General features: G+C 46.0%; 1 protein-coding gene across 17 annotated transcripts in view; it reads left to right on the forward strand.

Moving 5' to 3' along the window:
• The window catches only part of DENND1A (DENN domain containing 1A), a 472,628-nt gene that overhangs the window by 268,757 nt on the left and 177,846 nt on the right, over positions 1 to 26,025 (forward strand). For 14 of the 17 annotated variants that reach the window (XM_088793184.1, XM_088793181.1, XM_088793185.1 and 11 more), the window contains one exon: positions 3,126 to 3,171. The exons of the other annotated variants lie outside the window; for them this stretch is intronic. In XM_088793184.1, the coding sequence (XP_088649310.1) occupies positions 3,126 to 3,171 (46 nt within the window). The remainder of the gene's footprint in view (positions 1 to 3,125; positions 3,172 to 26,025) is intronic. 17 annotated transcript variants of the gene reach the window in all.

Genomic DNA, 26,025 nt, shown 5'->3' on the forward strand with positions numbered 1-26,025 from the left:
CACCCCTTCCCACTTGGAATTTGTAATTAGTGTATATGCAAAACAAAATTTCAGAAGATTCAGGGCAGTATTTGGGGCTTTGTAAGCAAATGACAACATAAAAGGTATTTGTCTAAATTTGCGTTCATATAGAGCAGGGAGCTGCTGTGATTTCCAAGTGTGTTTTAAATATTTTCTAAATACAGAGCTATTGCAACCCTAACAATACTTGGCTAAGAAACTACATTTCTACGATAGGCCATAATTACCCTTCAGAAAACTATTGAGCTTAAAAAAATACCTACTAGACCATACTGAAGAGAGTCCTACTTTGTCTCTTCCTCATCTGCAGTTATTTCTGTAAGATTCCTTTATCCTCTCTTTCAGGGTATCATTGATTTTATTGCAGGACAAAAGGGCATGGCATTAAAACCTACATATTTAGAATTCTAGAAAATACTTCTTTTTCAGAGAAGAGTCTGTGTTGAGTTGCACAGAGGCTTTTGCTGTAGGTATTTATTTTCACCTTTTTCTCACAGTTGTTGGAATGTCTTTTTCTGTGCGTTAGTTTATTTGGAATTTTAATTCTGAAATGCTAATGAAAACTCAGGGTTATCAGTCAGTTGTATGATCGAATGCAGGAACTGGAGAAGTTTATAAGATTTGGTGGAAGTCTATGGATTTGAGTTTTTCTCCCTTCTGTGTGTTAGGCTGAGCCTCTGGACACATTATTAAGTAGCCATTTTTCTGGAATTCTGCACTCTTCCTGCTTCCTTTCATTACATTAGGCAAGGTTCCACTAGATGAGACATTTGTAGTCTTAAGACTTCCTGCCAGGGTTCAGACTTTGTATTTTTGACATTGAAGCTGTCGTGTTCCTGAAGCTACTTAATTAGAAACACATTCATTTCAGTGTACGTTGGAAAAAACTTGGACAGCAGAGCCAGGCACACTGGGAAGTTTGAGCATTTGTGTAGCTGGCAGCTAAACTAATGGTTTACAGTTTAAGGGAAAAAAATATCGTAGGGCATTTCCTTGCCCCTAGAAGCGAAGAGAAGCTGAATGTGCACAGCAGATACCTTTTTTAAAAAGAGAGAAGAGAAGAAAGAAAAAAGACAACTCCACTTTCACTGCAATTGTGTGTATAATTCTTTCTTTGGCTATTATCAAATACAAAAGTCTTCCAGAAGAATCGTTCCCAAACTGTGCTGCTAATATTCAAGTCTGTTTTACAGGCTCCCAAGATATATTACTGCTGAGATCTGTAGTAAGAAGGACAGTTTATATTCTGGGGAAGGATTTTTTGCTCGAAGAATTTTATTTGTTGGATGGTAATGAGGGAATTGTGCCTTTATTTTTAAATGTTTGAGCAATTTTAAAATGCACATCTGATGTTTAAAAACCTTCATTCCTTATCCATTGCTTTCAGGATAAAAGCCTAAAATCCCTAGTATTCAATTGGAAGCAAATCTCTCCTATCTCATGTCTTACCACTCCTTGTTTCCCCAGTCCTGTCCCCAAGAAAGCCTCCCGTGTGTGTCCACTCCCACGCCCCCAGCTGCCTCAGCGGAGAGGTGGCTGGTCACCTCACACGAGACAGGCCTCTTTCCTCCGGGCTCGTAAAATACTTTCTTTCTTTCTCTCTCTCTCTCTCTCTCTCTCTCTCTCTCTCTCTCTTCCTTTCTCCCTTCCTTCCTTCTTCCCCTGCCCTCCCCTCCCCTCCCCTCCCCTCCCCTGCCCTCCCCTCCCCTTCCATTAGTTTCAGGTGTACAGAACAATGCACTAGTTAGACATTTCACCCCTCACAAAGTGATAATCCCCCTCCCCCAATCTATTGCCCCTCTGACATCGCATACCTCTATTACAGTCCCATTCGCTCTATTCTCTATGCTGTACTCTGTATCCTGTGACTATATGTATATTAAATTATAGTTGGCATTCAATATTATTCTGCTTCAGGTGTACGTGGAGTGGTCAGGCACCTGTACCGTCCATGTAGTGGTCTCCCTAGTAAGACAAGTGAAAATACTCTCTTGCACCTTTCACAGGATGTAACACACGTAGTGGACAGACACACATAAGAGGTGTCAGTCGCTCCCTCCCTCCCTCCTCCTTGACCTCTTCCCCTCCCCCCAAGGAAAAGGTCGTGTGGGTGGTGGGCCTGCGGATTTTAGGCTCGGTGTTAGGAAGTCAGTGTGGCACAGAGAAGAAATTTTGGGGTCAAATCCTAGGTTTGCCACTTACTTTGTTTGATGGCGTTAGAGAAGTGATTTAAGCCCTCTGGGCCTGTTTTTTCCTCTGTAAAATGGGGATAATACCTACCTTGTATGGTTATGCTGTGGGTTAGAAAAGCTGAAGTCGAAGTTTCTCACGTAATGCCAGCACACTTACCATGGTAAGTAACGTCCTCAGTGATGGTGTGTGTGTGTGGGGGGGTGTGCATGCACACAGGCGCACAGACTCCTAAAACCTTTGGAGTTGGGTTCTCTCTTCTGCTCAGGCACTACCTTAGGGAACCCACTGCCCTGTGAATGAAGTAGCTGGTAGGGGCTTTATGAATTGTAGTGTCATCGGGTGGCATGTGTGCCATGGGGAGGAGATGCTTGCTGGTAGCTCTCCATGTGCTTTCTCCATTCAGAAGGGACAGTTAGATCACATCTCTTGATGGCAGAAGGAAACAGCAAATAAAAAATCATTCTCCATTTCAACCTTGTTAACTGCTTTTTCTGTTGTAATTGTGGCAATAATAAATAGTTCCCATATGCACCAGGAACTGCACTAATCACTCAATGTATATTTTCTCTTATTCTGATGGCAACCTACCGGTTCAGTTCCAAGATCCCATTTTAAAGATAAGACAACTGAGGCTGTGCAGTTGTATTTGCATAGCTGCTATTTAGGGACTAACGCCAAAGTCGGCTGCCTTCCTGCCACCCATGCTGCTTCCAATACTGCCCGCATTTTGAAATTCTTCTGAAGTTTCTAGGCTTGGGAACAAAATGTCATATTAGGGTTTTTGTTGTGAAAGGAAATGTAACTGTGCATACGTTTATTAAAACAGTTTTTCTCCAAATAGTGAACCATCTGTAATTTTCTGTCGGAAGCAACAGACATTAAAGCAGCTGTGTGTCTGTTTCTCTTCACAGCGCTCCCATGCCCTACCTCATAGGAATCCATTTAAGTTTAATGGAGGTAAGTTGGCTCCTTTCCTCCCCAGGTCTCTCGACTTGCCGTTGTGTTTTGCAGTGTGGCCGTGGAAAAGACACGGTCTGTGGATTCACAGCTCTACCCGGGGGAGCGCGTCGAGCAGCACCTCACGCACAGTCTCTTCCCAGGTGCACAGAGCTGAGTGTTCACCTTAGACCCTTTCCACTGGGCTCGTGTCCAGTGTTTTTCCACTTTGCTTGGAGATTGTCAGTTTTCATGGGTGAGGGAGTGACGTTCAAAGAGGCAGGAGGAAAAAGGTTTTCCAGGGTTTGAACAAGGGAAGGGAAATGATTTGCTTTTCAAAATGATGTTTATTCTAAACCACTAGACCAATGTTACATTTTTCATTGTAGAAAATGTGGTGTATAAAGTATATAGAGGCATAACGAGGAAGACGAAAGTTCTCCACAAAACCACTATTGTAAATTCAACCACTGTTTAGCATTTTATTAGTCTTCCTCCTAGTCTTTATTCTATGAGTATATACTTTGTATAAATGTACATCATTGACATGTGTTTTATATAAATATAATTTCATGGTTTTATATGTCACTTAATATTATGGCTTGGGGATTTCTACATGTTTTTATTTACTCTCAGTAATAATAATTTTTAGGTTGCTACCTGTCATTCCGCTGTTTGGATGTATCACAACTTAACCATTTTCCTATTACTGTAGGACACTTAGGTTGTTTATAATTTTCCACTATGATAAATAACATTTCAATGAATATCCTTATGCATAAGGTTTTATCTGCATCTTGACTTAGTTCCTTAGCACAGAACCCCTAATGTAGAAATGCTTGGTCAAAGCCATGAATCTGACGCCAGATTGCTTTCTGCGTGGCTGGACCAATTAGATAGCAATTCTTTTAAAGGACTTATCCGTGCTTTTGTAAGTGCCGTGGGTTTGTAGATGTGAACCCTAAGCTTTTCCCTCCTCAGGAGAGAGCTTAAATTTGTACTAGAGCAAAATGGGGTGGGAGGTGGGGGGCTGGCCTGTTTGCACAGGAGATAAGCTCTCAGAGGAAAATCTAAAGCCATACCCGTCTGTGATGATGCTTTGCATGTCTTAAAGGGAGTGCTACTTCTCTTCTTCTGTTCCCTTCATTTCACGTCGACGAGGACCACCTGCTTCTCTGCTAACTGTTGCACACTGTGCTATTGTGCTTACGAAAATGAAACAAGTTGGTTATCGAAAAACCTGTTTGTTTGACATTGAGAATCTTGATCAAAATAGACCACAGAAATCTGCTCAAATTTCTAATTTGACAGGACGGCCATGTGGCTCCCGCATTCTGTTACCAGTCCCTCCTTGTCATCACCCAGCCCTGAGCACAGACAGTGCAGTTTACGGACTCTCTTGGATGGTGTATTTAGATCAGATTGAAGAGATTTCTTCTGTGTTTTACCTTTGTTTGTCAAGTTTGAGGATATATTCAAAGCTCCTGTATGAAAAATTTAAATTGAATACTTTCTAATAGGCTTTTAGTGCCAATTGTTGTAGAGTTTGAAACACTAATGTAAAGACCATTTGGTCTGTTGGAGACCACAGCTCTTCCCTGCCTCTCCGCCTGCTAGCAGACTGTTCTAACACAGGCGTTTTCAGACTCCTTTTCACGTCCCTGTACCTTCAGCATTGTCCACGTTTCTAGTGTTGACCTGCTTTCCTTCTCTACATGCCCTCTAGCCACCGTGTTCAAGGCTTTGTTTCAGCTACCCAGGTAATGTCAGGGCCTCTCAGCTGCGACTCTCACAGTAGCACGCCTCTCTCTGACCTACGCATGCACATGCACGAACACACACACGCACATGTGCACACACATACACGGGCACATGGGCACATGTGCACACACACACACACATGCACACACACGTGGGCACACACATACACACGCACATGGGCACACACAGATGCACACGCACACACATGCACACACACGTGTACACACGTGCACACACATACACACGTGCATACACATACATGCACACATACACACCCAGTTCTTTCACTCCCCTTCCGGCATCTGGTCCCTGTGAATGGCAGCCCTGCCGGGAGAGGCACCATCGTGGGACTCGCTGAGCATGGCTGGCTGCTCCTCTTCCTTTCTACTCACCGAGGCTCTGCCACACCTCTCACCCTGTTCCTGCCTTACTGCCTTGGTTGACATTTTTCTTTGCTATCCTGGATTCTTGCAAAGCCTTATTCATTCATTTGTTGAGCAGAAGGAAGGCCTCTCATGTTCCAAATATTTTGCTGGGTGCTGGGGGTCTGAAGATGAACATGCAATTCAGTTCACAGCCCCTGCACTGAGGGGGTGGCCTCCCGCCAATCACTCTCCCTTTAGTAGCCCTCCTTCCCATGGCCCTCTGCACGGCCCCTGAGTTCTGCTCAGTGTCTTTGCTGCGGTCAAGCCTTCTGTCCTCTCACTGCCCCTTGTTAGCCATGTGCTCACCGATCCCACACCATAGCCACGTTCCTGCGCCTCTGCATGGCGAACCCTTCTCCAGCTCGTCCAAGAAGTTCTCCCATTTTGTCATCGTCTTTCACTTACTGTACCTCCTGCTCTGGGTCCCCTTGCTTCCCTGTTCCTCTTCATCACCCCTTGGACCAGGAGTCCTTTGGGAACAAGGACTGTGCTTCATTTACTGTGGTGTCCTCAGCACGTAGCTGGGCACCAGGCAGGTGCTTTCTGAAAAGATGGATTGAGGGCGTGCTTGGAAAGCTGGAATCCGGAACACTCTTAGAGCCTGCCGACAGGTGTCGCTGTTTTCAGAGAACCCAGCACCATGATTTTACTTAAAGATGGATGGAGTATTTTTTTATGATTGTAAGTAATTTAAAACAAGGCCCTTTATTAGTAAAACATGCTTAAATTTTGAAGCTAAATCCAGAGATGACTTTGGCGCTTAGCCGAATGGGTCAAGTGCACTGTGCCCAGACTTTAAAAGGCTTTAAGTGACAAAGTTCTGGAAGCACAGGCCAAGATAAGGTCTCAGCCCTATGGATTGGCTAAACTAGAGGAGGGGTTTGCCGTGCCCAACTCCTGTGTGGTCAGCACTAAAAGAAAAGGAAAAATAGTAGTCGCCCCACACTTGAAGCCAGCTAAGACCCTTTCTGAACAAAGTAGCACTTCCTGAGTGCGTTAGGTCGCCATGAACTACCAGTTCTTGGAATTTAGTCTTCCCATCTCCTCTCGTGAGTTCAGCTCTGACTCCGAGTGCTCTAGTCGTGCTTTCTGATTGGGTTTACCTGGTTCTATCATACCCTTCAGGTGAGAGGGGTGCTGCCAGCGAGAGTTCTTCCAGGAGCCGTTTGTGCGCCGTAATGCCGGGGAGGAGCTCGTACCTGGCCAGGGGAGAGCTCTTTAAGGAGGGAGCTCGGGAAGGCCCAGCTCCTCTCCCGTACTAGTTTTCTTACTGGCAATTCAGCAAAAAGCTTATTTTTGACTGTCTTGTTATTTTTTCTTGAAAGCTATAGGCACCTTATTATGCCTTTGCATATGTGCCAGAATTTTTTAAACTTCAAATGAATGTGGCAGATGTTCATAAAAGTTTAGAAAAAGCTACCATAGGAAGACTTTTTAACCATTTTTATGACATTCAAATTTGTTGCACAGAAAGGAATGTAAATTATAACCTAGTGTTCTCATTTGAAAAAAAGGTTATTTTGAGGAAAGACCTGATTCTAGTCTCCGTGCTCTTACAGGGCGCCCTTGCAGTTTGTCAGGTGGTAAGCAGGTCCCCTTAAAGTGACCGCCTTCCTTCCAACGTGACACGGTTATAGCTCACCGTCATTCTGATCCCTCCTCGGTCTTTCTATATCTTTCTCTCATTTAAGCAAACACTAACTGGAGTCTCGTGAGCAGGATAGGCAAGGGTGTTGGCACAGGCCTGGTTTCTTCTTGGAGAGAATGATCATGTTCGCTGGCAGCTAGGAAATACCAGAGTGGGGCCCGATTACACCGTGACTGTTTCCTTTTATTCTCTCAACCTCGGCTTAGTTTGGGAGATGTTTCTGCAGCCCCTCTTCTGTGCTGTGTGTGGGAGCAGGGGCCCGGCCATGTCTGGTCGCTGGTGTTTCTCCTGTTTGATACATGAAGCCCTTGCTGTCTAAGCCTCACAAACAACGCTGTGTGTACAGGCCTCAGAGTGACATTAGGGTATTTTATGACATCTCTTCCTGGTGGCAGAACAGCCAGGAAGGAGGAAGGAAAGGCAGTAGCAATGACACAGTTCCACATGGAGACTCAGGTTCGCCTGTAAACAAAGCTCTACCTAGGCCCAGTGTAGGGGCGCAGTTAGAATGTGGGCGCTGCATTCTGCTGCCCTACTTCTGCTTGTGTGACCTTGGGCAAGGTAAGTGACCGCTGAACTTTTTTCTCACCTGTAAAATGAGGGCAATGGCCGTACCTCCCCTGTAGGATTATTGGAGGATCCAGAGAGAGAATGGTTAGTGGGTGCCTAGCACTGTGTGGCACATAAAGAATTCAACAAACATTCATCAACCATTGCTGTTTCTGTTTCCTCAGTGGCCTTAAAGCTGTTGACATTGTTAAGTTGATGGCTTTAAAATCGTTTTTCAGGGACTTTTAGGCTCCAAGGGTCATACTCATCAGCCTCATTTCTAGGGAAAGAGAGTTTCAACTGATAACTTGTTTTGTACCCGCCCTATTTTCTCCTGGTTTTCAGTGCTGGAGAGGTAGTTCAGGGGTGGGAGTGGCGCTTCTCTAGGATTTGCTAAATGCCTCCCAGTCCCCTCTGGCCCCGCCCCTGCTGTAGTGACTGCTGGCAGCATGCTCTCTCTCTGTATCTTAGTTTCTTCATCTGTAATAGCAGTTGGTGCCCATCTCTGAGGAGTGTGGTAAAGATTAGATAAGGGAGTGCTGTATATGTCCAGCGTATCCCAGCGTCTGGCCTGTGGTAGGGAGGCAGTAAACATCCCTTTACAGTCGTAGTTTGAGAGGCTTCTGTGTACCAGGCATGGCCTCGTACTCCAAGTCTAATAGTGAATACACGTTGGCATAATCCCTGACCTGATGGAATTTTGTCTAGAGCAGATGTAGACGAGTAGAAAGTAACGGCAGTGAATTCGGGGTGCCATGGGCTCTGGTAGGGGAGACACCAAACCTCGCCTTGAGGGCTGTGCTTCTCAGCACACGGGAATGCCTAAACTGAAACCTAACAGGTAAGTAAGAATGCAGCCAGGGGACAGGGAACAGCATCTACAAAGACTTACAGTGTAGCCCATGGAGTTTTCCAGGAAGTCTGAGTAGTTCAGGGTCTGAGAGGAGCCTGAGGCCGAAGGGGGTGAGGGGGAGAGGAGAACCGAGGCTGGCAGGCAGGCAGGGGCCTTGTGAGCCTGTGAAAGAGTCTGAACTTTACAGGGCAATGGAGAGCCATTGAAGTGTGTAAACAGGGGAGGGACATGGGCAGGCCTTCTCCTTCTGGGCCGTTGGAAGCAGTCCTTCCATATAAAATGCTGCGAACCTGCTTAACCGCCTTAATAAAGTAAATTGAGATTTGTAAAGATCAAGGTAATTCTGAAGTAAATCACACACCACAACCACTTATATAAAATTCAGATGTGTCAGCGTCCCACACCCAGGCTTCCCGGTGGGTTCCCTCGCTACCAAGCCATGGCAGAAGTGTTTGTAGTGATGACTCTCTTTGAGGTTTTAAGCACCACTTTTACTGGATTTTGTCTTTTCTTCTCTATTTTCAAGTAGTTTTTATGAACTAGATATTCTTTCTACAGCCCAGTTTGAGGATATACCTTTAGGTTATATACTAAGTGACAGTTCCAGGCAGGAGGGCAGGGGAGTGAGACCTAGGACCCAGTGCAATTTCAGGGGGTCTGTGGTGGGTGCACCAGGACCAGGGCCACGCTCACAGCAGTCCCCTCTCTGTCACCGTCCTGATCTAGGCTTAGCCCAGGCGCCCGGAAGCCTGATTTTGCAGATGCACCAAGTGCTGGGAACTCCACCGAGCCACCACTCAGGCACAGCATCCAGGTGCCAAGTTAAAGCTCCTCTTGGTCCTTGGCACCCAGGGCGACCTTGGTATCTGCAGTGGGGCTCCTGGTCTAATATGAGGCTTCTATGCAAAAGAACAGGATTTATTCATTTACAGACAAGAAAAGTAACTCTTTTTCCCTCTTTGCCTCTCAAAGAACCCGAGTTCCTGTCAAATGAGTTGGCACCATGTGAACTAGTTTTTTCCTTTCATTTTTCCTCTGGCATAGAAAGTCCTCAGTCCTCTTTGTTCGGTTTTGAGGATATTTGTTTTTAAACAGTTTCATTGTGAATAAGAGTGTTTCTTGTTTACCGTTTGCTTCTTTGCAGGACTCCACAGGTAAGCAGTGGGAAGGTATAGGGCACGCTTGCTAATGCTCAGGTTGGTGCGAACCGTGCGCCATGATTATATCCCATTATCAGAGGTGACTTGTGTGTCATAAGAACTGAGAAATTCCATGGGAGGTTTATTTGTTAATGCTCAGTAATCATGCTCCTGCTTTGTAAGAAGGCAACACGTGCATGAAGAATCCCATACCTGGTAGTTTGTCACAGGTTCATGAGGAGAGTGTTAGCAAGAAAGGGAAAGGCCCGGGATGAGGCTGCAACTTCTGAGTCCTTGCTCAGTGTCTAACTCTGGGCCAGGCACTTGACCGGTTGTCACTTTTGAGCATTTCTCAGCATCTCTCTGGCCAAGTAGGAGATACCTAGATTTACAAATGAGGGAGCTGGGGCTCAGAGAAGTAAAATCCTGTGCACACAGCCCTGAGCCCCCAGAGCTTGGTCTCTGCACCCTCCCGTTGGGCTGCATGGATTATCCCAAGCCCTGCCCCCAGCCTGGCAGAGGCTCCCTCCTTTGCCAGAGCTTTTCCTTCTCAGGGCGACCTCTGTGCCATGCACTGGGGTTTGTGGTGAGGGGAAAGGAGCGCTCGCATCTGGCGGCTCATATTCCTCCAGAGAAAAGCTTCAAGTACCCTGGTGACCGAGGCTGGGTTACTTACCCTCTCCATGGCTCCATTCTCTGATCAGGAGAATGAAGGTGATATTATCCATGTCACAGAGTTGTGAGAATTAACTGATATAATGGATGTGAAGAGCTTTTTAAAAATACTGTACAGAACATTATTCTTTGCAGTTGGTAATAACACTAAGAGGCAAAGGTTAGATCAGTGAAACCCTGGTGCTGCTTTATCATCTAAAGAAAAAGGTAATTGGACAGTAGTTTGGTTTTGCTGTAATTTCCTTAGTGTGTTATTTGTTGTCATGCAAAATCATCACATGTGAGGCTCTGTCACATGCCACGTTCAGAGTGAGCACCGGGCAGCTCTGTTCAGCTTCGGGCCTCCCGGAGCTCCTGGGTTTCGCCTGATGGCCGTCTCCTGAAAGCGCTCTCCTCTTCACAGTGGCATCTGCTTTTACAATGAGTGCAGTTCTTAAATGCCACTTACCCTAATGTTGGAATTAGTTAATATAAAACAGTTTAAAATTGTAGTAGTAATTTATGTAATCAAAGGGAACAAGTACTTCTGGCTGATTTAAGTATCTCTTGCAGTCAGTACATTTTCAGTCTAATTTGTTGTGACTGAAATGTTCTCTTGTGAGATGAGATAAGCCTCTGTTATAGATTAGAAGAACTGAGTAATTTATGAGGGAGAATCCCAGTAGAAAATGTGAAACCATCATTGATGCTTTTGTTTCCCAATTTTCCTATCATCACTTAGCTAGTCATTATGTGTGTAAGTTCCGTTTAGCAATGTTAAAACTGACTTCAAAGAACACGTAAAAGTTTATAAATTGTTACTAAGAGAAACTTGAACTAATCAGATTCCTGTCAGATTAAGATAAGAAGCCGCAAGCCGGAAGTTGTGCCGCAGAGTGGCACGGACTCTCGGGTTCTAGAGTTCTGTGAACCTCGATTCCCATTCTGCTAGCTCCCCCATTACTAGGTGGCTTTAACCACGCACCTCTGTTTAAAGGAGGGATCAGGTTAGCAGCGGGATAGAGGTGTGGTTGTTATCCCACAGTCTGACCGCTTGGTACAAAACTGCTCTTACGTTATCCTTAAGAGAGGCCTGTTGGAAATGCTTAGTAGTCACATCGACCATTGAATGAGAGTCGACCAGTATACGTGGAACTTGAGCCGTAGAATTTCTAAGTGGCGCCCCTTTGAGGGACGTGCAGGTTTCGTAGATGGGATGTTAAGGTGCCTCTTTGAGCCTCACACCCCTTGTTTATAAAATGGGTAGATTCCTGATTTCATAAGAGTTTTTAATGAGGAGTAAATGAGAAAATTTAGTGCGCACCATGTGTCAGGTACCAGTTAATGGAAGTTTTTACAGTAGCCCCCCATCCACGGGGGATTTGTTCTAAGATCTGCAGTGGATGCCTGAAGCCATAGATAGTTCTAAACCCTCTATAGACTATATTTTTCCCCTACACACAGACCTGTGATAAAGTTTAATTTATAAAATAGGCACAGTAAGAGATTAACAACAATAACTCATATGAAAACAATAATTATAACAATACACTGTAATAAAAATTAAGTGAATGTGGTCTCTCTCTCCCAAAGTATCTGGAATTTTCCATTTAGTAGTCTCAGAGTGTGCTTGACCGTGGGTAACTGAAACCGGGGAAAGTGAAGCCACTGATAAGGGGGGACTCCTGGACATGTGTATCAATAGTATCTGCATGTAGAACTGATCGTTTTTCTTTAAAACGAGCTAAAAGACGACTACCTAAGGTTGGCTCGGCCCTCTTTTCAACCTCCTTTGTATTTTTCAGTGAGTGGCTTTTTCAGAGTTGACAGTAGCGTAAAGGCACTTTTGACGGAGCACAGCACATAGGACCGGTGACTTCATAAACTCCTTGCAAGTGATTAGGGGCGGGGCTGTCGTGGGAGCTCAGAGACCAGCCGCGCGATGATTGAAGAGCGGTACCCTTGGCCTAGTCAAATCCCACTTGGAATCCGGGCACATGTGGTTCTGTTTAACACCATGCTCCACAGACTCATGGTCCGGGTTTGTGACCGTCAGGCATTTGTTGTTGATATGTGAGGTCACCACAGTAGGGGTGTTTGTCAACCAAATTAAACTTCCTCCTAATGATCCAAAATAATTGATTCCGAAGGCTCTTAAGTGCTCCACGGCAGTGTGTAGGCAAAATGAAATCCAGCGTTTTCCACACAAATTACTGCCTGTTATTGTTTTGGGGTTTTTTGTTTGTTTTTGGTTTGCTTTTGTTGGGGAAAATGTGGATGGACCATGGATTTCGGGGGCAGGCAGTAAGCCCGAGTTTGAATCCCTGCTCTATCATTTATTTGTCTGTGTGTGACTTGGGCCAAGTCACTGTGCTTCTGTGTGTGTGTGTGCCCTAATACCTTCATCTGCAAAATGGGGGTACCTGCCTTAACGTGGTGACAGTAAGAAACAATATGACCTAAGTTCCATGTGCGTTAGCAGACCCTCACTCAATGGTAGATATGAGTATCAGTAAAGTCTTTCCAATAGGTATCTCTGAAGAAGCTAGCTTAATAACAATTCTGTACAAAGTGGCCAAAGTCTGATCAGTCACCGTCGTACCTTTTCTTTCCTGCTAAACTCATTTCTCCAGAAACTGCTATCTGTACTACACTTAATCATCCATAGAGAAAAGTGTGACTGAAATTGAAGTCTATAAACCTCTCCTTACATATTGTTTGATTCTCAGCTGATTTCAAACATTTAAAATTGAATATTTAAGATATATGCCACTTAGGCCACAAAAGGAGTGTGTTTTTCCTTTGCCCATTGAATTCAGACCTTATGACCTAAGCTCAGGCCTTGGAAGGTACAGAGTGGGAACAGTATATTATGTCTGTTTAGAATCGGAGGCATTGGCTCAGGACCTTTTCTAAGTGTGATCAAGTGGCACTAAAGTTTTCTTTTGTGGTTGGAAGTTACCAACATTCCACAGAGTGGTTTGTGTGTCCTGCCTAAAAAAAATCCTTCCCTCCGTGTAAACCCAAATATCTGACAAAAAACTTAAGCTTCATACTGGGGCTGCCTGGACTCCTGGACACGTCTTTAACCAAATAGAATACGTTAAACCTTGGCATCAATTGTTTTGAAAGATCCAGTAATAATAAATTTATATCCTGCCTCTTTAGCGTTTTATTGCAACTATTTGCTACTGGCCGAATGGGTTAAATTATGAAGCTTGATAAGTACATATGCACATTACCCATCCTTAGCTTTAGAAGAAACAAAAAGGAAGAAAAAGATAGCTATGATTTTGGAAGTCATCCCAATTTTTAAAAATAAGAGAATTTGGACATTTTGGCATATGGGCTTTTTTAAATGAAATTTCATGGAACTGAAAACAGTCAATTTTAGGTTTCCAAAAATTGTTTTGATTTTCATTGGTATAAATTTGCTGCACATGGTTTTAGGGAAGTTCTGAGAGATGCATTTGGGACTTCGGGGTTGATTTTTTTTTTTTTTTTTTTTGAGATTTGTGATTTATTTTTAAGAGGTATTTCTTTTCCCAACTCAAAGTATAAATCAGAGGAGACAGAGCTCCATTTCTAGGACAGCTTTTGGTAATGACATTGTTAAGCATTGCCAAACGACTGGACTTGGGGCTGAATTATTGAACATCATTTCAGCACTGTTCGGACAGAGCACAGCAGATTCCTCTCCCGTCATCTCCGAGTCAGAATCCCGAGGCCAAGTGATTTTGGCCATTCCATTAGCAGCAGCTGCTGGTGATAAGCAGCATGGGAGTCACCTGTGTAGGGTCAGGCTTATTGCACATCAAGATCCAGTAGTGTCGGAAGGGAGGGAAGATGCCCCGGAGGGGGCTCCAGGCCACCTGCTGGGAGAGGATCAAAGGGTTGAAAGGTCAGAGGGCGCAGCTCCCTTAACCATATCTGTCTGTGCAATAGCTATTTCAGATTGTAAATCTTGGTGATTTCATTAAGTCCCCTGGCTGCTACTGGGGTATTGAAATAATAAAATTTTATATCTGTTGCCTTTCCTGCCTCTGGCAGCCAGGCTGATACATTCTCTGCAAAATGGGGCGTCTTTATGAAAACCTTTCCTGCACGGATGCAGAGATGCCCTAATGAAGCTTCAAATTGGGAAGTTGGGGTTCACAGGACCCCATTCTCTGGAATAGTTTTTTTGGGGGGCGGGGGGAATCACTCAAACCATTTCACAGCCTTTGGGATTTAGGTAGCACCTCTCTATTGCAAAGCAGGTCACCAAATGTGACCTATTGCTAAATGCTTCATCTTACACACAGGAGGAGAGGTGTGCTCTCCCAGGGCTGCTGCTTATGGAATAGCCCGTGTTCTAATGACTCCAGGGGCCTGTCTCTTGGGCAGCCCCAAGCAACTGCACACACATTACGTCCCACTCAGCAGACCTTTTGGGTGTTTTTAGAGACATGTCTCCTGCATATGATTTTCCAAATATTTTTCCTAGATCTTAAAGTTGTTATGAACCTTTAGGGCTCCTGGGCTCTTGGGCAAGACAAATCACAGTAATGGCCACCTCTTTACTGCCCATATGTTTAAGACCCCCTGTAGTTTGTTTGAAAAGTTAAGAGATTTTCACAGTGAAGGTGCCATTTCTGAAATTTAAAGTGTTCCTTTGCACCGGGAGATAAGTTCACTCTGATTAAGTCCGTAATTCTCACTAAGCCATGTTTATGGGGGCAATAAACAATGTTTCAGTGTGCTTGTTAAATTGGGTTTCCAACCTCTCCACTCTTTAAAAATTGACATTTCAAATAAAAGGCAGGTGGAGATGGGAGTCCGGGTTTTCTGTGCTTAGTGATGAATGAATGATGGCAAGTGGCAGTTATGTGGGAGGAATGAGGCCCTGTTTTATGAGAGGGTAACCCCAAACCATTTGGGGACTAGGGAATCAACATCTCCTTATACCTCCAGTGAAACTCTTAAATTCAAGTTTCATCGTTTCAAATTGGATGGATACTATTTTTGAAATACTGCCAGATATATTACACTCACTATTAAATTCTCACAAGTCTGTGCTCATGTTGTACAGATGATGGAATTTGGACACAGAAAGGTTAAGTAACTTGTCCAAAATCACACAGCTAATAATTACAAGGCCTAGAATTCAAACCCAATTATGTTGTTGTGTGAAGTGTTTTAGTGTGTACAAAACAAAAACATGACACTGGCCCTGCTTTTAAGGTCTGTTTGCTATTCTGTGTCTACCCTCTGACAAGTCTACCCATGAAGGTTGTGATAAGAGACACCTGTGACCTGGTCAGTGTCCTCAGTATTTGCTGAGCCAGGAAGTAGAGGGAGCAAGGGTCCAGGCTTTGGGGCCCCGCAGTCCAAAGCTCAAGTCCTAGCTCTATTATTACTATTGGACCTGGGGCAAGAGCTTCAGTTTTCTCTTCTGTACAATGGGAATGATAATATCTATTCCATGAGGTTGCTTTGAGGACAGACAGAATAATATATTTAAAAATATCCTATTTAAAAAGTCTGCCGTACTTTATAGATGACGATGATAAGCATGATTGCAGTATATGTGCATATAGTAAGGTTAAAACAGTTATTTTACGGGAAATTGACAGGTATTCATGAAACAATGAGAAATATCACTAAATGAGTTTTAATCAAAGGCCCAAGTGTATGTTGCCACTGGACCTGACTTAGGGCCGGAGAAGGCAGCTTGTCACGGCAGCGGGAGTAGTGAGGAAGGGTCTTGCAGCGTGGACACAACCATGGCGCTTTATGTCTGGGCCACCTTCACATTTTACCAAGTGCTCTGCCACCTCATCTCTCCTCTGTGCTCTGCAGCAGTGGTGAAAGGTGTCACACCTTCCTCGTCCTCTTTTTACACATGAGGAAGCGGAGTCTCCCGCAGTGGGGAAGGTGCTCCAGTCGGAAGCAAAGCACCAGCAGACTTAGAGGTGTCCATGGGCTGGTGCCTCCGTTCTGAGGGAAGGGTGGGGCTGGATGGTGAGGCTGTGCTGGCTGGATGTGTGGTGGGCCCCCAGGGGAGCTGGCAGCACAGAGCTCTCTGAAGGAGACCGGCTGGCCCTCCGCGAAACACGTCACTGCTGTAGTGTCAACAATCCTGAAGCTCAGGATCATGAACTCCATCTCAGAGAAGGAAGCTGATGCTCAAGGAGGTGAAGTGCTGAAGTGCCTTGTCTGAAGCCACCCAGCTAGTGAGTGAATCAGTGAGCGAGCCAGGACGCTAACCTTGGGATTTCCTGATCCCGAGCCCAGGACCTGCCAGGCGAGGGGACCTGGCAAGCTCCATGTGAACGGAGGTGTTCCACCAGACTGGGGTCCTTCCTGCTGCATACGCCTGCGCCCTGTCTTAGGTGGATTGGTTCTCATTTACCCCACCACTCCCCATCCATGCCCTCACACAAGTAGGCGGGAAGCCTCTTGAGTTTAAGGATTATGTTGTCGTCATCTCACTGTCCTTACCACATAGCGTAAAGTTGACATGAGTGACTGACTGATGCATGACTGACCAAATGAGTGAATGGATGAATTCCAGTGGATGGATGGTCAGGAAAGGAGAAATAGCCCCTTTGCTGACCTGCATTGGAAATCTCTGGATTTGTTAATGACGAGTCAGTGCTTATTACCTTGTGAGGAGTGGATTCGGCCTGACCTGTGAGGTGCTTACAGCACTTCCCTCCCCTGCCAAGCTTCTGTTTCTGTTTAAAGCACGCTGGGAAATTCCAGCGGTGTTTTCAGGGGTCCTCTGAACTGTCGGGCTTAGATTTTTAATTTTGCGGAGCAGGAAGGAGCAAATCAGTGACTCCTGGCTCCAAAGAAAAACCACTACGTTTATCAACTGCTTGGCAGCTCAGTGACCTTTGGGGCCTGAGGAAGGGCAGGGAAATGTCACTTTTCCCTCCGTGTATCGAGATTTCAGGAGGGAATAAAGAGTTTCGACTCCCTGAATATTTGCCTTTCCTCTTCCTGTCCTTTCCACTTTCCCTCTTATTTCTTTCCTTTCCTCCTAGGAGGCCACCATGCTGTTCTTTGTTATGTGCTACTCATATATATGCGCATGCATTTGAGCACATTTGATATGTACTGTATAGTGGAAAGAACAGTGGCAACCCAGATTCAAATCCTTTCTCTGACAAACACCAGTTGTAAGAACATGGGCAAACCATTTCATCTCTTCAGCCTCAGTTTTCTCACCCATCGAATGGGTCTGATACTTTGTAGGAAACCCTCTCCCCTGGAATTTTAATGAGGTCTGGGCCAACCACCAAGCTCCTTAAGGGCTCTATTCTTCTGTTGGTGCGGAACAAACATCCATTGCGTTACAGTTACTCAGTCTGCTGATGGAAACAATATGTCAGAGCAATTAGTACCATGAGTTGGGCAATACAAAGGTGTTGGTGTTCAGCTGGTTCGGTGTTTAGCTCCACAGCCTCGAAGCCAGAGGACTTGGGACGTGCTCTTTTACCTGTCTGACGCCCAGTTTCCTTGTCTCCCCACAGGGGTGTCGTGGGCCCTACATTCAGTGATAGTGTGGAGGGTGGGGCTGTGGGAGGAGCGTGTCAGCTAGTAGCTCTCATTTTGTTATGAGAGCCAGTGCGATGATGGGCGCAGAGTTTGCGACACAGTTCCTGGCCTGTGCGGCCCCCCTGGAAAGCCAGCTGTGGCTCGGTGCATCCCACAACCAGGACTGTATTTAGCCTAAGAGGTTAACATGAGGTTAGCGTGAAGCCCGGCGACAGTCAGTCGGTTAGGATAAAGTTTGGATTAACAAGCTATGAAGATTTAATTTTTGGTTTAGTTTTAACCACATCTACCTTTCAAAACTGGAAAAAAATCTGCTGAGAAGTCAGCCTTAAGGGAGACATAAAGTATAATGTCAGAGCCCTATCAGTTGTCCCTTTCTCATAAAGGGGTGAACACGGGACTTTGAGCCAAAACAAAGCATTTTGTGGGTGTGATGGTGCCGGTTCAAGAGGATTCTGTGTCCTCTTGAAGCAAAGTGTCCTTGCAGGAAGTCGGTCGGGACCGGACGTCCCCTGTGCTTGGTGGCCTGGTTGCTGGTCTCAGAGGTGCTGTCTCAGGAGCTGGCTGGGCATCGGCGTAGAGACTGCTTACAGGCCTCGGGGTCACTCCAGCAGGGAGAAGGCGTTCCTGCAGCCAAGACCAGTGCCCGGGACATGTGGAAACATGGCCACATGGGGGCAAAAGAAATACTCCTCGTGTGTTTTTTTTTTGCTTAATCCTCTCACAGTTCTATGTAGCATTTTGTTATAGCCCCATTTTATTGGTAGAGAAACTGACGTTCTACCAGGTTTAAATAGCCTGCCCTGGGTCCTGTGAGACGTTGAAGAAGGTAAAATCGAAAGGCCAGTCCAGCTGAGTTATGCTCCTGCTGCTGTCCCAAAGCAAAGCAGGTGTCACTCAGAAGGCGCCAAGAGTGGTGCCGTTGGGCCCTTCCCTAGAGAGGGGACAGAGCAGATTGCAGAAACGATGTGTCCTGGAGGTGTCTACCTTTGCAAACAAATGTTTTCACAGTGAAAATATTCTAGATTGAATCCTTTATATCAGGATTATTGCTATATTGTTTTTCATAGTAATGATAGTTCATACCCAGTGCTTGTTCTATACCAGACTTCTATCCTAAGTACATACATATATCATCTAATCACATACCAGTCTGGTGAAGTTTGTACCACTTATTTTGTCAACATTTTACTGAAATACGAGATGTACAGGGACACATGCATTCATCCTAAGTGTACAGCAAGGCAGGCACACCTGTGTAACCACCACCAGATCAGGAAACAACATATCACCACCTCCCCAGAAGCCTTTGGGCCCCCTTGTAGTCATCCTTCCTCGGACCCAAGGGTAACCATTATCCTGGGTTATCAGTACTATTTTAATTTCATTATATAGATGAGGAAACTGAGGTGCAGGGAAGTGAAAGGGTTTGCGGAAGGTGGCACCGTAGTAACTGGCAGAGCTGGGACTGAGACTCTGGCACGTGCTCCTGATACATAGCCAGAAGGAGAATGCTAGTTGGTGGCAGTTTAAAGCAACGTTTGGTCTGAAATCAGGGATTTACATTCTTACAGTCTTTGGAACGCTAATCCATTTCATTGATGTAACTTTGAAACTGCAAGTATAGAAACTCGCTTCTTTATAGCCTCCATTTTGCTCACCTACCACAGTCAGGTACTGTTAAAGCCGTTACTCATGTTATCTCACTGAACCCTCACAACACAGCTCTGCAGTAGGTAGCACTGTCCTCATTTTATAGGTAAGAAAACTGAGGCTCAGAAGCCAAGAACTTGCCGAGGTTACCCAGTAGCAGAGGCAGGGCTTGAATCTGGCTGGCTCATTCCAGAACCCATGGTCATCTTAACCACCATGTTAACTCCTATCTTACCCTCTGTGTCAACTGTGAATTAATTCTGCACTAATGAATCATGATAATTTTACCTGATTGTTCTCATTGCCATCATTACTGTTATTCCCATCGCATGCTCCAATCTGCTTCCGTGGGGCTGACGTCCATTTGGGCTTACGTGGACATCTGCTGCCAGGCCTGCCTCCCAGTAGAGTGGATCCAGCCACGGTGTTTCATTCATTTTCTAATTAGTGAGCATTCGCCCTGTGCCAGGCATGTCACTGGGCACTGGAGATGCAGAGATAGAGGGCCGAGCTCTGCCCTGACGATGGTCCTGGTGGAAGGACAACAGAAAAGACTGACTGTGTGCTGGCTCATTTACTCCTTGCGTGCCCCCTCACCGACCCACAGCCTCCATCCTAGACAGCGAGCCCAGCACTCAGCCGAGGGCACAGAGGTCGGTCAAGCTGGGTCCCTGCTCCTCCAGGTAGAGGACCAGCTACCATCCTCCACCTCCAGCCCTCAGCTTCCTCAGCCAGGGGGCACCATGTGTTCCTGACGACTGTTGTTCCCCCAGATGACGTTGCCAGTGCAAACCCTCGCTCTTCATTTTATGACATGGTTTTAAGTCCTACCTTTCTTTTGTCACTGGCTGCCCAATCCTTTCCCTGGACAGGTAGGATCACCCCAATCTGGGTGGCAGGCTGGTGTGGTTAGAACAAGTGTAGCTGGTATTTTATGTATTAGGGGGAAACCCACGGTTTCCGTACAACCAGCTTTAAACAGTAAGGCTTAATAAAGCCTTCCTGGCTACAGTAGAGTGATTCTCAGATGGACCCCATTTTTGTGTAGGGAGGTATATCAGAATCTCTAGGGGCAGTGGATTTTTATGTTTTATCCTAAGAGGACATAGTGCAAAACAAAGTTAAAAAAAGAAGTCCTGGGCTAGACAAAAAAAGGAAGAAGCCAGGGAGCCAAACACAGCTGCAAATCAGAATGTACGTTGGGAAAAATTATCTTGTCGTGTAGCATTCATTCACCATCATTGATGCATTGTTATTTTTTACAGTCTATTGTGATTTTATTCTATGTTCTGGACCCAGTACTGATGTGTTTATCAACTTCATTGAGGTGTAATTTATGTACAGCAAACCATCCACTTACAGTGTATGACTCAATGAAATTTGACAGTTTTATACGTTCATGAAACCACCACCTCCACAATAAAGATAGAGAGTAATCCCATCACTCTCAAAAGAGCGTTCCTTTTTATTTAACAAATGCTTATCTTGAGCTGCTCGTGTGCCAGGCACCACTCTGAGTACTTTAAAAATGTTAACCCATTTCATCCTCATAACCAGCCTGTGAGGTAGGCACTGTTATCAACCCCAGTTTACAGAGGAGGAAACTGAGGCACAGAGATTAAGTGAAATGCCCAAGTTTACACAGAAATGGAGCTGGGTTAGAACTCAGACTGGCTTCCGGATGCTATGCTCTTGGCCTGTATGCTGTACTATGTCTCGTTCATTCATTCGTTCATCCATCCATCCAGGAATTGCCTGCTCTGGGGGGGTACAGGCTGACAGTACAGACATCTGTCTGGTGACCCCAAGAAGCCCACAGACTAGGGGAGGAATGGAATACCTGTATAAATAACTAGATTGACTTGTGACTGTGGTTGCAGGAATAACCAGAGGGGAGCACAGGGAAAGGCAAACTTCCTGCTGCCTCAGGCTCTGGAGTGAGGTTAGCAAGGCTCGGCTGAGTTCTCAGGAACCTTCGCCGGAGAGGGGACAGGCAGGCAGGAGAGCCACTGTTGGTAGAAGTCCTTTACATATACTCACGTATCCTCACAGCTCTGTGAGATGGGTCTTGTCACGATGCCGACGTTACAGACGAAAACCTGGGCTATTTGGAAGGGTGAGTGAATTGCCTCAGGCAACCCACGAGGTAAGGGGCAATCCAGGGGTGACATTATATTAGAGCCCATACATATCCTCTTGGCTGCCCCTCACCACCTCCCCTACTATGATTTTTCCCCGCCCTGTCCTGAAAGATAGGGGTCAGGCTAAGTCTGTCTGTGACAAAGCATAAAGAGAAAGACATTTTTGATTAACAATATTTATGGGAAGATGCCATTTTTATGTATTTCTCTGTGCAAGAAATGCCATTTGGAAAGCTAGTGTGCATGTCAGTATTTTCGTTTTTTTTTCATTCTGAGAAAAAGCCTATAGAGTCTGGTGAGGGGACGGTTTGCAGCTGGCAGGAGATTTGGCATATGTTGTAACTAAAAAGAGAGGGAATGTGTTGGTGGGACAGGCTACGGAGAGCCGTCCCGGTGTGCCGTGGGACTAGCAAGCGTTTTAATTGGGTAGGCTTTTTGGAGGACTATTTTGACATCTGCTCGTGTCTTTGCTGATTTTTCTTCACTTGGAGTAGGAAACACAAGCTGTGGGTAAAATGACTTTAAAATAATTGGAAGTAAAGCTATCTTTCTCAAAGTCGACTTTGAGAGGGACACTTTTTTAAGAAGTGGAAAGTAAATTCCACTTCTAGGAATCTGTCCTGAAGCACGAGGCTTTGTGCCTACAGATTTCATGACAATATTACATGTAATAATTTCTTAACAACTGGAAATAACAGCCAACGGAAGGGGCTTGGCTGGGTTTGTTTCCATGAAGTGAAACATTTTGTAACAATTAGTAATGATCTTGACAGCGCTCTTAATGAAGTGGATGGAGCATTGCTTATATGGTAATAAATGAGAAAATCAGAAAGAAACATTAGAATTGTTTCACCTGTGCTTTTAAAAGGAGGGATTGGGGCGGAGGGATGTAGAAGGAAACAGCAAAATGTTCTCTCCAAATGGAGGGATGAGGGCAACCATCATCTCTTCCTTGAACTTTTCTGTCTTCCACATTTTTTTACAGTAGGCATGTGTAGTTGTTATGATACAAACAGCAAAGAGAAAGCAGGTCCTGAGAGGGTTACTATAATGGCGTGCGCTACCTAGGAACTTGTTCTGAAGTCTGAGCATTGGTTTGGGGACAGCTTCACAAAGAGTTAGGCTTTTGAATCAGGCGGGGATCAGAAGGCAGCTCTGCCACCCACTAGCTGTGTGATTTGGGGCGTCTGTTTGACCTCTCTGAGCCTCATTTCCTCCTTCCCATGGAGATGATAGGATCTCTCTCAGAGCATGGGCGGGATTAAAGGACCTGGCACCCAATAACTGTCCCATTTCCTTCCCCAGCAGCACTTCCCACCTTCACCCCCAGTGTGAGGTTTTGGGGGGTTTTGTTTTTGCCTCTTTCATTCGCTTGTTTCCTTGAGCCCCTCAGGGATGAGGCCCCATCTGGCCGAGCTGGCCTCTGATTCTTTCCCTGGGGACACTGAGCTTCAGAAAGGCCCTTGAGTCCACGCCAGCGCCTTTGGAAGAGGCCTTGCCACCGGGAGGGCAGATTGTCCTGTGAGAGGAAACTGTGTAGCCCCAGCTCCTGCCTGGAGCTTGGTGCTTGGGCATTTTGGTTACTAAGGGGACCCTGGCCTGCCAAGTCCGAGAAAAGGGCCAGGTTTTCTCCTCTTCTTCAGCCTGCACCGTTGTTGGAAAAAGTAAACACTCCACACAGCTCCACCAGCAAGTCGTCTAGTCCAGAGTGGGAGAAATCAAAGGCCTGTCCCAGCCCTGCCTGGGGAGCCCACAAGGGCTGATCTGTGCTGCTGACCCCCTGGGAACACGGAAACAATGCCAGGTCTGCTACACTCATTGCACCCTCTCAGCCGCTGAGGCCTCTCTCCAGCGGCTGGACCCCCGACCCACTTCTGTTTGGAGATTTTGGAAAGTCAGAAGCAAAATAGGCGATTGTGGGGTGCAGCAGCGCGCAGCCTCGTCCTCGAGTCCCCGGCTGCATTGTGGCTGAGCCCTTCATGGTCCCTTCTCTGATTCTGTTTCTGAAATGAGAGCCCAGCTGTCAGTTAACAAGAAGGGGCCAGAGGATTCTTGCCATTGCAGCTTTCTGACTGGCCGTGGCTGGCGCATGTATCCTAAGCGTAGTCGCTGCTGTTTGTAAGCCCCTGCTCTGGCTCAGCACTGTGCTCGTGTCACCGCTGAGCCTCATAGCGGCCCAGGGGAAATGGAGTCAGGAGGGAGGTCACAGTTATTCTCTTGATTTTATAGATGAAGAAGCCCCAGAGTAGCCACATAACCTTGGGGAAACCACTTCACCTCTCTGAGCCTCAGTTTCTCATCTCTGAAATGGGAATGGTGCTACCTCACCTGTAGCTACCTTGCTGAAAATGAAACAATCTGTGGGAATGTGCTGTGTGAGCTCGGAAGTGTGACAGAAGTGAAAACGCTTGTCACTGAGGCCATTTTTGTAACTTCCTGCTGGCACACTGCTAGGTATTTAACCTGTTGATTGCTAAGGGAGGCAACCAAGGAGCCCTGGGCAGTTTGCCACGCGTCTTAATGTTCCCATCTGTAAAATGGAGGTTGTGCTTTGTGAAACACTAGTGATATGTATTACTGTCAATGCTGTTTACCGATAGCATTTTACCCTGTAAGTAAGGCAGTCAGTTAATATGAGTTGGGTTTGGGGGGAGAATAAACTGAGGAGGAGGCGCTTCGTCTGTGGGCAGTTAGTGAAAGTTTACCAATTGATAGGTTTGTGGACAAGCCCCGGGGGCCTGAAGAAGTCAATAGCAGAAGAAGTCTGAGGCTCCTGGGCTTGTTAGGTGGCGGGGCTCCAGGATTCTGTCCTCTGGAGTGTTACTCCAATCTTAGGAACTTTCTGACCAGCATGGCTCCGGCCCCCTGCTGGGAGGAATCTGGAAATGTTCACTTAGGTACGAAGTTGTGTCCTAGAGGCTGGGGTGTGTGACAACAAGCGTGGACCAATATGAACGAGCACTTGCCGAATGCCAGTCATTTGTCGGTGCTGGTTATTACGCAGCGGTGAGCCACACAGGGGAGCCCCTGGAGGGGCCCACACCCCAGCAGGGGAGGCAGGCAGGCAGGCACGGGGGTACTGGGGCTCAGTGACATGGGCTGCATGGAGCGCAGTCTCACTGAGGGTGTCTTGTGACGAGGGGGATGGTGGTGCTGTGCAGAGAGCGTGGGCTGTGCAGGCAGCCGGTGTGTGTCACCTCCGCCCTTCAGCTTACCTGTCTGTGCCTTGTTTTTCGCAAGTTACATGAAATGAGCGTTTGATAAGAACTGAATGACTGAAAGTAGGTAAAGTGTAGAATAAGCACCAGTAGGCTCCTAGTACATGGTACTTGTTACCCATTTCCAGGGCATTCTCGGACTCAGCGTAGCAGCCATCGGGACGTCCAGCTCCGTCTCGCACACAGTGCCCGCTCCGGGGAAATCAGAAAAGGCGTCTCCTCCCTCCTACCAGGACTTCTCCCTACTGATGCCACTCGACAGACACATAGATTGGCAGTTTTCAGCCCCAGCTTAGCTGGCTGGACATCCTTGCGCAGTGCTTGCTTACACAGTCATATGTGGTAGCTCCAAAGTGTGGCCAATAATGAAATTGGTCCCCTACATATAGGGTGACCATATGTCCCATTTTATGCCTTTTGCCCGGACATGACATGCTGTCTTTTACATCTATAAGATCTTTCTACTTAACCAGTGCACAATGAAATAAAGACTATTCTAAAGAAATGAGCTTAGATCTGTGAGGGGGTAGGAGTAATGAATGAGATTGGGAGTGGGGGGTAGGCAGGAGAAAAACGGAGATGGATTCTAGCAGCGGGTAAATAGTGTGATTAAAAATTGAAAACTCAGGCTACACACAATCTTGTACTTCCACAGACTGTGGGAGAGTTGCTTCCAGGTGGTGGGCTCTTCTTTTTCCAAATCAGTCCTTTATCCCTTCCTCCCCTCACCAAACATGAGCCCCTCGTCGGCACAAGACTCCCTTTTCTGTACCAGTAGGATCATGGCTTATGGCCACAGCCTCTGAGCCATGACTTAGCAGCTGGATTTCCATGGAAGATGGAACCAAGTTTAAAGCATGACCTTCTCACTTAAGGTTTAAGAGAAATGTTAACCCTCGGCCATACACCATATTCCGCACCCAAGAATGACAAGAGCCAACAGAGAGATGGGCACGTAGCCTTCGGTAAATGAGAGGCAGGTGTCATGAGAGCCTCTCTGTATATCAGAAGTCCTGGGCCAGAGCTTTAGATCTCAGCTTCTATTTTAAAAATTGGGAAAATGTAGGGAAGAAAATAACCCTGGGGTATAAAGACCTCTCTTCCTAGCTGTGTGACCTGGGGCACATTAACTTAATCTCTGTGGAACCCTTTCCACTCCTGGGGCTTGGGGGTGACACAGAGTTTTTTGTGACAATGAAATAGCCTCACAAATGTGAACCAACTAGCAGTGGGCCTGCCCCTGAGTAAGCCTTTGTCAGCTGTTTTTCCTTATTCCCTTCCCCAGAGAA

This window comes from Rhinolophus sinicus, chromosome 16, assembly GCF_057876585.1.
Source record: "Rhinolophus sinicus isolate RSI-liver-muscle chromosome 16, RSI-T2T, whole genome shotgun sequence".
NCBI classification, from domain to species: Eukaryota; Metazoa; Chordata; class Mammalia; order Chiroptera; family Rhinolophidae; genus Rhinolophus; species Rhinolophus sinicus.